General features: G+C 36.7%; 1 protein-coding gene across 1 annotated transcript; it reads right to left on the bottom strand.

The window, feature by feature from the left end:
* Positions 1-169: 169 nt before the first annotated feature.
* LOC133205733 (multiple epidermal growth factor-like domains protein 10) lies at positions 170-18,834 on the bottom strand. Its single transcript, XM_061341599.1, has 11 exons — positions 18,729-18,834; positions 10,761-10,967; positions 10,408-10,611; positions 7,812-7,952; positions 7,321-7,476; positions 7,041-7,184; positions 6,319-6,453; positions 5,963-6,103; positions 4,601-4,621; positions 3,162-3,258; positions 170-1,124 (listed from the first exon to the last, which is right to left on the bottom strand). The coding sequence occupies exons 1-11, from the start codon at positions 18,766-18,768 to the stop codon at positions 1,025-1,027; spliced, it is 1,386 nt and encodes a 461-aa protein (XP_061197583.1). The 5' UTR covers positions 18,769-18,834; the 3' UTR covers positions 170-1,024.

Below are 18,834 nucleotides of genomic sequence, written 5' to 3'. Positions count from 1 at the left end.
ATAAGTTGTTTAGATATGTACTTTTATTGGAGATTAGTAGGTTAGTTAATCAGAAGTCCCTGACAAGGCTGTATGTCCACTGGTCTGTACATTATAATAGAGGAAGAGTAACATCTGAACTATCTGTAATGTACTCTATCTGTAATACAATTTTAATTGAAATACGGTCTTTGAACAATGGCGGTTAAAATTGAAGATATATGAGATTCAATCCACTGTTATAACAATTTTTTTTAATGTATAAAGATGTCAAATAATTAAAAACATTATTTACTATTTAAAAGACTAGTGATTTAGCAAGCGTAAAATCATTATGAAAACACAATAAATTTACTTCACAATGGACAGCATACACTGCATCTGTCATTACAAACGTATCTACTTACTACTTGTAGTTATTTAACAAATAAAAACAATTTGTTAAATGCTACATGTATATAAAAATCTATGTAGAACTATTTAGAATGTATTTTGACTAAGTAATTGATTTTGATTTATTGTCATGCATTGATTTTAAAACAAAATACCGGTAGGCAATGAACAACAATTTAACTATCAGTGCACAGGTGTTGATGTTTAACATGATTGCATTTTGCATAAAAGCACAACACCGTGAACACCTGTAATAAGTCACAATAGTGGTGATAAATTTGCAGTACTATTCATTTGTAGTACATACAGGCACTATTCATAATGGTGGATGTTGGAAAACTTTGACCACCAATTCTTATCAATTTTTGAATAGCTGGTCATTACTACCGGATTCCATTTGATATACCTTTACAATGAGTTGCTAGCTTACCATAATAATGCACCGTTATCTCTGCTGGATTAATTAAGCTATTAAGTTATTTTAGTTTCTATTATTGGTGACTTAAAGGACCAGCTCAGGAATGCTACAGTGTATGTAACTATTTGAAAACATTCAACTGTACAGCGCCACCTGTGACTGCCTGCTCGGGTCCACTGATAAACCTCGTCTTTCTGCGATTTCTCATCAACCTGGAAATTAAGGAGGGGGATGTTAGAGCTTGTAGCTTTGGGACAGTTCCATTTGCTCATCTTGTCTGGCGTTTGTACGATCGGTACGATTCATTGGCCTAGAAGTTGTCTGACATCGGAATCTATAAAGCACAATCGTTGTAATTAAGTGTAGAGAACTGATTAGTACTAGTATTTAAAATCTTGTTTTCCAAAACTACCATCATATTTTGAAGTCCCTTGGTTTTGAATTAATTGATTGGTAATAAAAGAAAATGTTACATTTAAAGTTTAAATCTTAATTTAGACTTTTGTCATTTAAGATGGTTATAGATAATTTTACATTATAAAAACTTTTAATGTATCAAAAAGACTCAGCAATACATTGCATTATCACAAAAATCATTGTAATCAACGTGTATATATACTGGATTCTTGAGTTATAACTAGATTATTCCAAGGAACAAGTGTCGCCTGCTTTATAGCATCGTTAAAGATTGAAATAAATCTAAGGATGAACAGATATTTATTTGCTACTAGCATTATAGCAAAGAAAAAAAAAATACACAGGACCGTAGCAAGCGAGAGTGGGAACACTTTTTCTGAAAACAGTTTATTGAAGTAGTTATACTATGTAAATTTTCATCTTGAAGCTGCTTGAATCCCCCCCCCTCCCCCTTCCCATCATACCTTTTGTACGATCGGACACTGGCAAATTCAGCATTAAAAAAAAATAGCGAAAAGTTAGAGAAAGACCCCCCTCCCCACCAAAGTAGGTTTTTCGAGTTTATGCATTTTTTTAGGTAAGACCTATAGAATAGAATTTGTCATATAAAATCTGACAATCAAACAGAAATATTTAATTCCCCCCAAAAAAGTGAATAATGAGATTGAAATTTATTAGAAATACTATTTTTTTACTCTATAAAAACGGCCGTTTAAAATTTTAGTCTGCGTGGTTACTGTATAGCATATACTTTCAAATTACAGTGTCACGAGCTTATAAACATGTGATATAAATGCTAATATTATATCAAAGCCCCGCCTCTCTAAATCAAAAAAAAAAAGACGAGTGAAATCAACCGTCCGGAATATTTTTGCAAAGTAGGTCAAAGGTCAAGTAAACTCTCCTCTGGTATTTTTCATGTTTTTATGGCAAACAGTGCACATACTAAATGTCAAAGATACGCATTAATATCAACAAAATAAAGTATTTTGAAAAGTAGGTCAAATGTCGAGTTCAAAGGTCACGAGGTCGGTAACCATGGTGTTTAACAAAATCCAGAGTGGCAAGCAATATATGTGTAAAATATCAAATCCATACCTCTTACAGTTCTCAAGATATAGAGTGTGACAGACGGACGGACAGACAGATACTATTTTTTAACTTGAGATTCACACACTAAAGTAACAATTTACATTTATCACTCCAATAAAAGCGTGTCAGTTTGCTTGACCAAGCGTGCTAAACTTTCACACATTGATAACCATATTACTCATTATTTGGCTAGTTGGTTAAAAAATGCATACTTGTAAAACTCGGGACCCCCAAATACAACCGAGCGTATTGACCAAATTGCATCGAACACGGTGAATGATTGTTTACTACGATAGAAAACAGCAAAAACGTGGTCAGTCAAAGTCTCTTTTACTTCCTTTATCTTACATGTCATGTTCAGTTGTGAATTGACAGGATAAATATATTATAAGAACTAGTAAAGCAACACTCCTCAGTTAGTACATGGGTGCGATATGCAAGTGATAGCTACAATAATGCATTTACAATTATGAATACGTTTGATTCACACAACAAAGCGCTAGTTTCAATTTAGACGTTCAAGAAACTCTAGCGCTTTGTTGTATGAATCAAATATTGTAATAAATCAAAAATCTTTACAAGGTTTCTTCCTTGCATTAAGAATATCTAATCATAACCAAATATGACACATGCAGAAAACGGGCTTTGAATGACCAGGTATTGCTGCTTACTACAAATGCCGTGCTCATGAACAATCATCCACTGTGATTGGTCAAAATTATCAGCGGTATTGCAGGATTCTGTGTATTATATGTAAAGTAGTATTGATTCCATCGAAATCAAACATCCAATCGATGGATAATACTGACACGCTGTTATTGGAATGTTAGTAAACCATTCCAGCAAACCCCGTATAACTTACTTGTAGATGATAAACACAACAATCATGAGAATGCCAGCGACTCCGATCCCGATCCCACAACCCACCAGGAATGTGAAGAAATCCCACCATCTCTTCTCTATACAAAAATGTTTCATGTTGATTTATTGGTGATAAAATTGAGAATATTGAGCTGTGTCAAAATAACCCAAATACTTAATGGTAAGAAAATGCATCTTTAAGGAAAACGAAAACAAATCGCATTGCTTTGAATTGGTTTATTATTTAATCAAATATTTACATCAACCGAATATTTTCTCCTTTATATCTACTTCTTTCATCAGTCAGTAAACGCCGGCTATAACCGAGCCACCTACATTTCTCATGCAGTATGCTTAGCAATCAATGAAACATATCAATAATTTAAACAATAAAATGCTTTCTTTGGTTGATAGTATGGTAATTAATGTTGCAGAAAGAAATGCATAACCCGAGTAAGCAGGTTATTTGGACCATTCTTTGGGGGAGGTGACTGGAATATAAAATATAGTCATGGTGGATTAGCATTTAAGACCAGCGTTGGCCTCTTGGATCGAGGAACGCCTATCTCTGTCGTTCTTTCTCGATTAATATTAGGTAAGGCGTAAGATTTCAGAGGCGTTGACATATAGTACTGCATTCTGGAGTATTAGGCCAAGACTTGCCTCTATGAAAGATGTTACTGCCTGAATAAGGCATGCTTTTATCTGGAGTAATAAATTCAAAAAATTCAAATGAGTAAAATCGAATAAGTGTGATTTTTTTCCCATAACGAAGATTGATTGATTGTGTGTTGCTTTAGGTCACGTTCGAGAATTTTTCACTCATATAGAGACGTCACCATATACCGGTGAAGGGCTTCAAATTCAGACCTTTATTCGGCACTCAGGGTGATTGAGCAGAGAAGGCTCTTTATCGTGCCAAGGCCTACCGCGACACGGGACCTCGGTTTTTAAGGTCTCATCCGAAGGACCCCCAACTTTAACTTCAAATTGCCGAGCACTTGGCGAAGGGACAGTTGCTAACTATTTTTTTTATCGACTTAGTTCAGTTGCGACCTTGATTCGAACACACGACCGTCCGATCACGGAGCGAGCGCCCATAACGAAGAGAAAGCCCCTATTTGTATATATTTGCAGACCAATAATTATGTAGTCTTATCAATTAGAGAGGAAAATTATGCCAATCATTTTGTTCAATCAAACATTATACGTTAAATCACAATCTCAAAACCTAGAAATAACTAAGCACAAACCCCTCAGCCCGTTACATGAATAAATGATTGAAACAAAATAATGTTAGTACTTACTACATGTATATGTTTTGTGTGACATACTCAGTCATATTAAAATTATTTTCCATACTACAGGAATATTTAAGTATAACTTCTGAGCTATAAAAATTTCATCTTTGAAATCCTCTCTATTTCATTATATACTTACCAAATTTATACAAACAGGTATCTGAAGCAAATAAAAAATATGTTAGACAGTAATGCTAATACGTGTATATCCAAAATTGGAATTTGTGAACTGAGGTTTTCTACATGTATATTTGTGCATATAAATATGAAAACTTACTTTCCACTTCATATTTTTAATGTATTGACACACAAACCTAATCCAAAGTGTAAACATAAGTAATCAGAGATTACAGAGCTCACCTCAATGAAAGGCAAAGTCCCACACTAAATCAATAATCTATTAGTCTGCATCCCTAGATACAACATTTATGCAAGTTTTGTCTGATAGGGCTTGCAGTTACTCAGGAATGGACTTATCTGAAAACTTTAAAATAGTCACTCATCCAGAATTTGCAAGTCAAATCCAGCATCTGAAGCAAGTTTGAAATTGTTCATCCCTTGATGCATCATCCAAGCAAGTTTGGTTCAGATAGACCATAATATTTCTTGGTAATGGGACTGCTCCGAAAACTTGAACCTGGTCACTCATCTGGAAAATGAAGGCGAGATCTAGCATCCAAGCAAGTCCAGAAGTGAGCATCCTTAGATGAATCATCCATGCAAGTTTGGTCAACATACGGCTTATAGTTACTTGGAAATAAGACCTGCTCTAAAAACTTTAACCTGGTCACTCATCCGGAAAATGTAGGTCAGATCCAGCATCTGAGGCAAGTCCAGTAGTGTGCATCCTAAGATGTATCATCCATACAAGTTTGGTCAAAATAGGGCTTATAGTTACTTGGAAATGAGACCTGCTCCCAAAACTTTAACCTGGTCACTCATCCGGAAAATGTAGGTCAGATCCAGCATCTAAAGCAATTCCAGTAGTGTGCATTCTAAGATGTAACATCCGTGCAAGTTTGGTCAAAATAGGGCTTATAGTTACTTGGAAATGAGACCTGCTCTAAAAACTTTAACCTGGTCACTCATCCGAAAAATGTAGGTCAGATCCAGCATCTGAGGCAAGTCCAGTAGTGTGCATCGTAAGATGTATCATCCACACAAGTTTGGTCAAAATAGGGCTTATAGTTACTTGGAAATGAGACATGCTCGAAAATTTTTTACCCGCTCCAAAATCATTAACCTAGTCATTCTTTAGCTGAAATTGCAGCATCTGAAACCTTGATTGATACAATGAAACTTACGAGAAGCATCCTCCATGCATCTCTGATTAATAAAGGGCACAGAAGTACTTGAATAGAAATTTGCTCCAAAAGCTTTAACCTGGAACGCCGACACCGAGGGTATTACATAACTCTCCCCCCCCCCCCCCCCGACTTCGTTGAGATGAGCTAAAAATAAATTTCTGTGATATTGAATGTAATAAAGTAATCCTTCTTACCAACATTACACTTGGGACCACTCCACCCTCTAGCACATTGTCCCAGAGAACAAGTTCCGGTTACGGCGTCACAGGTCCCATTTCCACAGAATTCTCCGCAGTTAAAAGCACAATTCTTCCCATATGTACCTTTTGGGCATTCTGAATTGTAAATTATTTATGTGAAGATATATCATCTATACACCACAGTATGATAGAAAATTATACAACCATACTAAACATTCTGCTTTATTTGGAATGCATAGTTGTTTGAAATTGTCAAAAATTTAATAAAACTAGAATAAAATAAAAATGGACGAAGATCCGTAAAAATATTGAAATCTTATTAACTTAATTAACTTTCATGTGTATCATACTTGAACATTGAGGTCCCCTATATCCTTCTAGACATCCCTTCAGACACGTGCCATTTCTTCGATCACATTCGCCGTCGACACATCCTGTACTACATGTCTGGGAGCAGCCGACACCGTACGTGTTGTCTGCACAAGCTGCCCGCCAAAATATGTTACATGTACATTAAATAACGTCTTAGAAATCAGCAAATTAAAACAAGCGAGCCCATGTCTTGGAGAACAGGTTTTGTGAAATAGTAAAGGTTCTTGAATTTTACAGAAAACTGATTTTTTTAATACATTTGACAAAGAATTTAAATATGAACACAGTCTTCCATTCAAAACATATAAAAGTAATTGTTACACTTCTATCAATAAACCCGTGTTCATGTAATTAAAAAGAAGGTTGTTCTTTCTTCGAAATATTAAAAAAAAGAAAACGTCATTTTGGAAGATATTTTCATTGAAATGTGAAAAATTACACAAATCATGACGTACCTATATTAACCAACCGTTATCAGTCACCGTGAGTTCAAACTCGCTCTCCATTAAAAATTAACAGTTTTTAATTTTTGAGATTTTTACAGGGCCAAACAAGGTTACTGATTTTACTGTTAAGGAACATATTCATCAAAAAGTTATTACATTATACATAACATAAGCTTTTTTAAGTACACTTGACATTATTCACGCCCTTTCTAAAGTGCATGGTGAATGTAGATATAGAGATTATTACTACTTACATTTATCACAAGGATGGATATTTTCCCATCCTTTATCACACCCCCGGGGACAGGTACCATTGATGTGAGAACAAGTGTCCCCTTCAAGGCAATTCCCAACGCATGTACCTTTACACCCATCTCCGTATGTACCGGGTGAACAAACTACAGGAATAAACAGATATCCATCTATGAATCATATTGCTGAAATATATTCATTACACAAGCCAAGAAGACCGTTACTTTCCTTATTTCCTAATTCTAAAAGTGATTAACCTCTGAATGCTTATTTTTTAATTACTTTTGTCGCATTTGTTCCCTTGCCAGCCTGGGATACAACCTAACAGACAGGTCCCGTCTGACTGCGAACAGTTGCGGTCCCCAGGCTGAGACTGGGTCTTACAATTCGGGCTACACGTCTCGCTACAAGAGGGTCCGTATCTGTCTTCTTCACAAGCTGAACGAACAAAAAAATACAGCTAAAAATATTTATCAAAGCAGAAAATTGTACCTTAAAAACATTAAAACGAGCTCAGTTCCTGCAATTTTGCATGTACTGAGTCATGTCCAATACTGGAACAATCTTACAAAATTTATGGCGAAATTTATGGAAATTCTAATACTCACACAATATACTGTCAATGATCAGTGCGAGCAAAATAATGGACATTAGTTTTTGTATTGTTTTTAATGTACTTATTTGTACAGTGTGTTTTTCACGAAGCGGGTGAGTACATGAACTACCTTGCTAATACCATGCTGACATATGAACATTAATGAAAACGTGCATACTTGTGTTACAGAATAGATCTGTAAAAGGTTCCTCACAGATGTACTCTCCTTTACAGGTCCCACTCACCACGTAACAGTCATCAGAGCAACCGCTATTACAGGGAACACAATGAGCATCATATAGAGTCTGGTTACACTCACCTGTAAAGAAGAAAAAGATACTAAAGGATACTTAATTTCAGAAAAATTAAAACACTTTCCTTTGACATCTTAAGCCCTACAGAAAAAAACTAGAAGTACTGCGAGCACTGATCTCACAAAATGATACCCCCGCTCCCATATGAGGAGAGTAGCAAAGTAGATTTTTTAGCGATGGAAATTCCCAGTTATCTGTCCGATGAGAACATAAAATATAAGAGGTGCACCATGGCACTTAGTAATAAAGATTGGTTTAACTTTATTCAGTGCTATTGGAGGAGGTGCGGATAAGAGATTGGTACTATCAACATATAGAAAAAAAATGGCAGTGTCCATGTTTTGCTATGGAATAAAACCAATTATTACCTAGTACCTAATAAAAAAAATTATAATTAGGCATTTTGAACTGTTTCCTGATTCATTTTAACTTATTTTGCACATCACGAAACAGTCAAAACTGTTTACCCAGCATCCTCACAAAGTGAAGGTTTTGTGATTTCGGAACTCCACACAAACATCCTCACAATGTCAAGGTTTTTTGATTTCAGAACTCCACACAAACCCTTGACATAAGTCGCTATTTAAAAGTTGGGCTAAAAAGCTACTATTTCATTTGTTCTTGATCTAGGACTGGAACCAATCAGAAAACAGCTTTTATTGTAGGTAAGTTTTGTAAACAAATATGACTCGTCTTTAAATTGGAAAGTGTCGATATTGTAGGATTTGTGACTAGTTACATTAAATGAAACATCGGGGATTACTTTTTGGAAGATCGCCCTCCTAACAATCACAATAGATATGCTTTGGAGCTGGGCCATTTGCAAACGACGGATTTGAAAAATATATTCTCATTGGTTAGTTTATAATTAACCACTACGTCATGTGGAACCAAAAGCCCAACTTTTAGATAGTGACTTATGTCAAGGGTTTGTGTGGAGTTCCGAAATCACAAAACCTTGACATTGTGAGGATATTTACCCAGTCACAGAATACACTGTTGCATGGCTGAATTAATTCATTATGACGTCATTATTAATTTCCTGTACTTTACAGCTATAACATTGAATAATGTATAAATTGAAGCATTTTCCTAACAATTTGAAATTATCATTTGAAGAGTAATCCTGACACCCATATAAATATATATTCAATTTAATATCATCTGAAAGAAGAGGCCTTTAAGTCATCTTATGTTTTTTACTAAACAATACATGTATACTTCAATATTTATTAGGGCATGATACATGTAACACAAAGAAATAATGGAAACTTTTGTCGATGTGTCTATATCATTACTTTAAGAAATTATAAACTAGGTTTATTAGGTAATAAAACACTTATTTCATGACAACTCGGGAAACAGTCAAACTGTTGTCCCTCGATCATGGGCCTTCGGCCTCGGGCAACAGTTTCCCAGGTCTTTCCCATTACCTTGGAACAACAGTTTGACTGTTCCCCTCGTAGTCTTGAAATAAGTGTATAATATCTGTCCGATCGAAACGTAAAATCCCCCCCCCCCAATGTGAAACTACAATTAGTTTTTATGGGTTTTATGAATTGCTATTTCACAAAATCATACTTAAAGCTTTTGTTGTTTCAAACTGCAAAAATGGTTATTTTATTACCAATTTCAAATGCGATCACACATAAAATAAGGTCTTTTATTAATTTTTTATGTTAAATAATATATATTATTAAGTTAAATATACAGAAAGATTTCATAGTCATATATCCATTTCCATGAGTGGCGCAGTGGTTAGAGCGTTTGCTCCAGAGTCGCGGAGTAAGGAGTTGATCCTTGCGTCGTGGGTTCGAATCTCACTGTGGGACGTGGAGACCGGACCTTCGGATGAGATCGTATAAACCGAGGTCCCGCGTGTCGCAGTAGGTGCTGGCACGAAAAGGATCCCTCATCGCTCAATGGCTCTGAGTGCCGAGTATAGGTCAAAATTTGCAGCTCTCCGACGGCAAGTGTTGTCGTCTCCAAATGAATGAAAAATTCTCGAAAAGGACGTTAAACAAAAAACAAACTTTTGAAATTTGACTTGGAGGTAGGCTACAGAACACTACTATCGTTCGCAGTTCTTTTCAGTGGTATAAGAGGACATGCGGATAAGAGATGGATACTCCCAAGAGTTACTTACGTACATTTGACGGATGTACGGACGCAGACAGACACACCCATCACTATATACCAACGTTTTTCAAGCGGGTAGAATAATAAAAACAATTAAAAAAAACATGTGCCAGGAAATTCGTCTTGATTAGCTAACCCAAAGTTGGGGGCTATAACAAGTAATTTCAAAGATGTACGAAATCGAAGTTAAAACAACAGACTGCAACATCTACAATAATTATGATTATGTAATTTGAAATGACAATAAATCTGTTTATATATTTTTTCACTTTAAAGCATCGTGACGTTATGTTTTACTTACTTTTACGTTTTTTTTCTTACGTGAAATTTTCAGACGACATGACTCTTTAAATGTCTTTTTCTCCATAAAGACCTCGGTGTTAATATTATCGGTGTTTTTCAGTCCTTTACAGGAGCCGTGGATTTTCGATGAAGGAATGACATCTGCAGGACTTGCCAGATCCTGGTAACATGGCCCTCCACCCGGGGTTATCAAAACACTCCTTGTCCGAGAATTTGTTGTTACTGAAAAAGAAAAGTGAAGGATTTCGATATGCTACATATATATCAGCTAGTATCTGTCAAAAAATTTAAAATCAGAGGTTCTGCTTCTTTTCCCTTCTTTAAACACATGTACCACCTTTTCGAACTGACTAGAAAATAAAGGGACCTACTGTTGATATACTGGACGCTTATGTAATCAATGTCCAGTTGAATCAAATCAGCCTTCGTCTGCAAGTATTGCGTCAATGAAATCTGGCGGGTGCTATCAGGACATGAGGTTTTAGGTCCAAGTCTTCCAGCTGTCGGGGATTTCACCAACGTGAAACGAATCTTATAAGGCATAAAATCTCCTAAAGTCAATTCCACTAGACCAAACACTGCATAAAAAAGATGCAATCTGATTAATAAAGTTGTATAGGTTTTCACAAGTGTATTATTATTTTTCCTCTAAAATTCAAAGATTTCAATGAAAAAATCTTGTCTGAACAAAGATTGACCCCCTCTAAATCCAACCCTGCAATGTGAAATGGCAAGACTTCGTTTGTAATATATTAATTATCTAGTTGAGTTAAAAAAAATATTTATATGCACTTCTCTGAAGGAAGATCCACATCATCGGATGTCATCGGAATCGGACGGATCAAGTACTGAAGAGCAGAAACATTGGAGAGCAGGGTGCAGGAGACAAAACCAAACAGGAAGGCTAAGATTAAATAGCCAGCTAGTAGCAATAAGGAATGGGTGAAGTTTGATAATGATGTAGATACCATTCTCGATGCCCAATTGGCAGGAGGAATAGACAAGAAGATTGATGGAATGGCGACAAATATATATCATAGGAGTATCGAAAAATTTGGCATGGAGGACAGAAAATGACCTGGAGAGGAAGAGAAAAAGAATTGAATGCAGAGATAGATTTCTATAAGACAGCTAGCAAGAAGGTTCAGAACATCAAAGGAAGGGGAGAAACCTGATATGACTGAATTACGGGAAAACATCAAGAGAAGTTGAAGATCTTGAGAACGGCAGAGAGAAGCAAAAGAAGGAAGAAACGAGCAGGTACAAGAGCGCAATTTACAGCTAATCCAATCCAATTTATCTTCCAGGCTTTTAGATAGAAAAGGTCCAGGAACGTTAACAGCTTGGAATGACGTCGTACAGTATCTGGAAAATATAGCGATTCAAGGAGGGACGTAGATTTAGGAGTATGGAAAGCCACACCACATCAACCAGATCATTTGTCTGATAGATCAGAACAAAAGTTTGGGGAAGTCAAAGATGTTATCAGGAGGGCAAGAGCAGGAGCATCACAAGGACCAAACGGAATTCAAAACATGTCTGAGGTTGACACAAAAATAATTGAAAAATCTGAGAGTTATGTGAAAAGGGGACAGTTAGCGAATACTTGACACAGGTCACGTTACTACCGACTCTGTGCAACATCGCGCATTGAATGTTGTATAGGAACTACTTTTATATTTCTCAAATGCAGGGAAAACATTTTCTATAAATAAAGGTCGCTGGCATCTGATATGATTACAACCTTAGTAGCTTTGTTCACAATGGCAAGTGTATCAAATTCTTACCGAATCCCGTGGGGAGATTTGCGAGATAATCTTTCTATTTGCATGAATAGTTTCATTTTTAGATCTATTAATCTTTTAATGTTTTAAACGGTTGTAAAGACCTAGAAATGTAGCTGTGCATACTTTCATCTTTGTCCAAAGTAAAATTATCAATCGAGGGATATAAGGGGGGGGGGGGGGCGTACACGACACGACAAATATAACTCAGTAATTTCTTTGGGTTCATCTTCCCTCCCACAATCCTTGCATAATCAGGTTACGCCCATAGCTTTGAATCCTTGATCCGCCTCTACATCCATAGCAACCGTAACATATGCATTCATGTTGAAGTCTCGCAACGCAACTAATATTGAAAATGTACAAATTATTTGAAACAATCACAGACAGTGCTAAATGTAAACGTTAGAATAATTGAAAATGAGTCAATCTTTGTTTGGTCTTACAACATGATTTAATGAAATCAAGCGGCACTTTTCCCCCTTACTGTTTACTGCATGTATGAATAAAAATCAAAATTTTGATGTGAATTGTCCCGTAGGATAGAGTGTAGTGTTAGTTTAATGACGTTTCCTCTATGTACAGATGACTGCAGTTAAAGTTTATCAATCTTGTTCTCAAAGGCCATGAACATGGTGGTGAATATGATGAAAAGATTATCAGAGGTCCATCGATGAAGGTAGACGTGAGACAATCCCCTGTCAGAGCGTTTATGAATGATATGACACTCATCCATAGACCTCTACTGAAGCAAACTGGTTGCTGAAGGAGATTGAGGACATTGTCAATTGGGTCCGTATGATCAAGCCAACAAAATCAGGAAGCCTTGTTGAAAAAGGGAAAATTGAATGGAGGGAATTTCAGTCTCAGAAAAGCGGTGAAGTACTTGAAAAAATTCGAGGGTTGTCTGTGTGACAAGCAGAATGTGAGACCGATCGCGAGCAATTAAAGAACTGGACGAACACCACAGACAAAGGTGCTTAAGCAGAGAAATACAATGAAATATGGACATAACGAACAGTATTCAAGCTCAAAAGTCCATTGAAACAATACAAATCGATAGCAGAGCAAATATGGACCTCAAAAACATCAGAGTTGGGATCAGGAGCCATGGAGGAGTAAAATCTCGACCGGTCACACCCGCCGTGTGCTTGTTGTCATGACGGAGCACACGGAAAAATTCATAGACAATTCAGTATTTAAATAATGGTCTAACAATTTGTATGAAAAACATCGGTCAGCATTCGACTTAATGATAAGTTATACTTACTGACAAAGTCACAGTATCAACCACAGAACTTGCAAAATGATGACTTAAACGAGATTGTTGATATCCTTGTTTCACCAACTTGATTTTCAATAGCTTGGCTCGTTTTAAAAATTGTTCGTATGTAGAGCATGCTCTAGCATATCGAATTAACTGGGAGACATGAACCCCATATGCAGATGTTAAGGGAAAATTGCTACACAAGTAAGAGAAGTTGACGATAGAAACATAGGTAATCAGAGATTACAGAGCTCACCTCAACGAATGTTGTCTTTAAGTAAGGCAAAGTCCCACACTAAATTAATAATCTAGGAGTGTGCATCCTAGATGCAACATTTATGCAATTTTGGTCTGATAGGGCTTGCAATTACTTGGGAATAGACTTATCTGAAAACTTAAAACTAGTCACTCATCCAGAAAATGTAAGTCAAATCCAGCATCCGAAGCAAGTTTTGAGATTGTTCGTCCCTTGATGAATCATCCATGCAAGTTTGGTTCAGATAGACCTTATAGTTACTTGGAAATGAGATCTGCTCCAAAAACTTTAATCTGGTTACTCATCTGGAAAATGTAGGTCAGATCCAGCATCCGAAGCAAGTCCAGTAGTGTGAATCCTTAGATGTATCAACCATGCAAGTTTGGTATATATAGGGTTTAAAGTTACTTTGAGATGACATCTGCTCCAAAAACTTTAATCTGGTTACTCATCCGGAAATATAGGTCAGATCCAGCATCCGAAGCAAGTCCAGTAGTGTGAATCCTTAAATGTATCATCTATGCAAGTTTAGTCAATATAGGGTTTAAAGTTACTTGGAAATGACATCTGCTCCAAAAACTTTAACCTGGTCACTCATCCGGAAAATATAGGTCAGATCCAGCATCCCAAGCAAGTCCAGTAGTGTGCATCCTTAGATGTATCATCCATGCTCCAAAATCTTTAACCTGGTTACTCATCCTGAAAATATAGGTCAGATCCAGCATCCGAAGCAAGTTCAGTAGTGTACATCCTTAGATGTATCATCCATGCAAGTTTGGTCAATATAGGGTTTATAGATACTTGGAAATGAAATCTGCTCCAAAAACTATAACCTGGTCACTCATCCGGAAAATATAGGTCAGATTCAGCATCCGAAGCAAGTCCAGTAGTGTGCATCCTTAAATGTATCATCCATGCAAGTTTGGTCAATATAGGGCTTATAGTTACTTGGAAATGAGACCTGCTCCAAAAACTTTAACCTGCTCCAAAAACATTAACCTGGTCATTCTTTAGCTGAAATTGCAGCATCTGAAACCTTGACTGGTACAATGAAACACACTAGAAGCATCCTCCATGCATCTCTGACTAATATAGGCCATAGAAGTACTTGAAAAGAAAGCTGCTCCAAAAACCTTAACCTGGGACGCCGACGCCGAGGGTATTACATAAGCTCCCCCAACTTCGTTGAGGTGAGCTAAAAATTGAAGTCATCACGTTTATTACAAAGAATGGATGTACAAACACGGCATTCTTTCAGTATTCTTTCAGTATTATGGTCTGTACTTGCATATAGAGTATCGTTGTTCGTTGACAACAGTAGAGACAATGGAGCGGCTTGTAAATGGCTACCTAGGATATGACTTGCAATTCCTAGGAGCTTCAGTACTTTTGATTTGTAAAACGGGAGCCGAGCTACAATTACCTCTCAGGCTTTGACATCATGCAATTGTGGAGGAATTTAAAATCACGAAGGTTAGACAGTTCCTGATGCTGAGAGACAGCAAAGACAGTGAATATCATGGGTGAATATAAAGACAAGCAGAAAAATGCAAAAGGCAGAATCATGACTATCATGGTGATATCGTGGGCAGTGCAGCGAAAGGACAGGCAAAGATTGGGCGTAATATCAAGAGTTAGGCTGGCTTCAGTGTCAGATATTGAAAAGACGAAGTTGGCACAGAAGGAGAGCCGTAAAATGGAGGTAGCAAACAAGAATGGTGAAGATGATCATCTTAAAGAAGCAGAGAAGCTTGCTAAACTGGAGAGGAGCTCGAAAGAAGAAATTATCATTGTATGATAACTGGACCACAAAACCCCAAGAGATTGCAATTCCAGTTTCAGTCCTTTTACGACGTGTTGCCCACTCCAATCAATATGGCACCATGGGACATGAGGGACGACTTAGACTGCGAACTTTAAGGTAGACCAGCTAACTTAGAACAAATTCTTTCTTCAAGTATATAGCTTTAAAAGGTGGGAATACACATGGAGACATGATAAGGTTTTATCTGTTCTTGCAAATGTATTGGGAAGAGGAAAGAAACCTGCGAAGGACAAAGGAGGTCTGAAGTTTGTCAACTTTCTAAGAATGATGGAGGTGGAATTGAAGGAAGTGGACTGTTGGGTACCAATAGTGATAGATGCAAACAGATCTTAATAGTCCTTACCAATTTCCTCTTGAAATAGCAGTGCTCAACTAATTAATCAAAGACCGGATATTGATTATTATTTGGTCCCCCCTCTTTTAAGTAAGTTATTTTATTTTGGGAGGATAAAATAGAAGAAGTCTACGTGCGGAAGCTAAGCAAGTATAAGGATCTGGTTTGTGGATTTACTTATTTGGCAAGCCTATGTTTAAAGTTTGAATACTAGTAATTCACCTTATCAATGACGTAATGAGTAAACAAGATGACAGGAAAAGGGAATTTCTTCAGACGAGAAATACATTTAATTATAATCCATTCCTTTGTTTGTTATAACTGTTATTGGTCCTTGATAAACAAAGTTTTCACTGACTGTCCATAGAAATATGTCGGACTGTTCAAATTAAGCTTCGCTTCTCTAACCTTGAACAATCCAACATATGTGGATATACAACAAACCTAATAAGTAATAGTATAAGTATTACGTGGCTGTAAAAATTTTCCTAGAGGAACGACGCCTAGTCAATATTCTAACAATATTATGATTTTCATGTCCAAAAACGAAGGGGGGTGGGGGCAGATTGTCAACTGTTAAAATTCACAGTAAGTTTTTACCCTGAAATCAATGAAAAAAAAAAGATTTACATGCATCATGGTTGTGCAGAAATGTCTTAAAACTATAGGGGTTCAGTTTTTAGCTAACCTGAGCTGAAAGCTCAAGTGAACTTTTTTGATCACATTTTGTCCGTTTATCCGTCTGTAAACATTTAACATTTTCGACTTCTTCTCAAGAACCACTTGGCCAATTTCAACCAAACTTGCCACAAAGTGTATCCTTTCTGAAAAGGGGATTCAAGTTTGTTCAAATAAAGGGCCATGCCTTTGTCCAAGGGGAGATAATTACAAATCAGTGAAAAATTAATGGCATCTTTTAGAAACTTCTTCTCAAGAACCACTGGGTCAGGAAAGATGAAACTAATATGAAACATCCTCAGGTAGTGTAGATTCAAATTTGTTCAAATCTTGACCCTCGGAGGTAGGATGGGGCCGCAATGGACGATCAAAGTTTTTCATAGGAATACACACAAGTAGGAAAAATATTTAAAAATCTTCTTCTCAAGAACCACTGGGCCTGGAAAGATGAAACTTATGTGGACACATACTCTGGTAATGTAGATTCAAGTTTGTTCAAATCATGACCCCCGGGGTAGGGCGGGGCTACAATGGAGATCAAAGATTTACAAAACAATACTTATAATTAGGAAGAATCTTCTGCTCAGTATCCACTGGGCCAGGAAAAATAAAACTTGTGGAAATATACTCAGGTAGTGTAGATTCAAGTTTGCTCAAATCATGACCTCCGGGGGTAGGGCGGGGCCAAAATGAACGATCAAAGATTTACATAAGAATACATATGAAAAATCTTTTTTCTCAAGAACCACTCGGCCATGATTGATCGTATTAATATGGAAGCATATTCAGGTAGTGTAGATTCAAGTGTGTTCAAATCAAGACCCTCGGGGGTAGGGTGGGGCCACAATGAATGATCAAAATTTTACATTGGTATACATAGAAGGAACCCTTTTCTCCAGAACCACAGGGCCAGTAAAGATGAAACTTATGAGGAAACATCCTCAGGTTGTGTAGATTCAAGTTTGTTCAAATCATGACACATGGGGTAGGGTAGGGCCACAAAGAACCATAAAAGTTTTCCATAGGAATTCATAAGAAAAATCTTTAAAAATCTTCTCAAGAACAGCAATGTCATGATTGGTCATATTTATATGGAAGCACTCTCAGGTAGTGTAGACTCGGATTTGTTCAAATCATGAGCCCCGGGTATGGGGTCACAATGGACGATCAAAAGTTTACAAAGATATACATAGGAAAAATCTTTAAAAATCTTCTTCTCAAGAACAGCAAAGCCATGATTGATCATATTCATCTGGAAGCAACCCTCGGGGTTAGGTGAGGCCACAATAGAATATAAAACTTGTAGGAAAAAAATCTTTTTTAAAAACTTTAAAAGCCATGATTTCTCAAAAAAAAAGGTAGTATCCTCAGTTAGTGTAGATTCAAGTTTGTTCAAATCATGCCACCCTTCCCTTGGGGATAGGCTGATGCCACTCATAAAATACTGAACTCCTAGCCAAAGTGCTCAGGTGAGCGATGTGACCCACGGGTCTCTTGAAGTGTATATTGTGTGTCTGAATAGTTACGAAGATTGCAATGAAAAAGTGAAATCCAATGATATAAGCAGTTTTTAAAAATGTTTTCTATGTACATAAAAAGGTCAGGCAAGGATTCATGAATTTTTTTTCCAAAGACCGGGATGGGGTCCACCTCAGTCCAAAAAAATCTAACGCAGAAAATTGTTGACAAACAATAAAAAGGGGCCTTTCCTTCATTTCGTAAGCTTCATATGAATGATGTCTGACTCTTTCTATTAACTTAAGAGTGGTCAACGTTATCCTGGGGGGGAGTGGGGGGGGGGGGGCAAGGTCATTTATTAGATTTTACTTATTCTATTTTATTTATTAGATATTATCATATTTCTACATCATGCATGTATATGAAACTACTGGATGTGTACACCCGCATTTGAGGGAAAAAATTAAATCATTTCATGTTAAACTGAAATTTATAGTCGTATTACACGACTCAGCGACCATACATTACCTACGGTAGCCACAGGTCAATTCAGGACAGGAGGTGAATCTATGGTCACATAAGTGTAGGTGTACCGATGGCAATATTCCAGTTCTAGTATTTACAGTGATTAAAACTTACGTCTACGCACTAATTAATACATCCTACAGTTCACAACGCCATATGTTGTGCTTCCACTTAGAAGGATAAAAAAATATAATAGTTTAAGCACAACTTACCCAATGTTAAGAGGAGGTGCAAAGATATCTGTTTTCTCATCCTGTTATAGTTTGTATTATAAGGTTAGTACTCCCAACATATATGCCAAGTTCCCCTTACTGTACA

This window comes from Saccostrea echinata, unplaced genomic scaffold (assembly GCF_033153115.1).
Source record: "Saccostrea echinata isolate AGI-Se365-2 ecotype Australia unplaced genomic scaffold, CSIRO_AGI_Sech_v1 ptg000054l, whole genome shotgun sequence".
Taxonomy (NCBI): Eukaryota; Metazoa; Mollusca; class Bivalvia; order Ostreida; family Ostreidae; genus Saccostrea; species Saccostrea echinata.
Note: the sequence above shows the minus strand (reverse complement) of the source record. Positions and strands in the feature narration are given on the sequence as shown.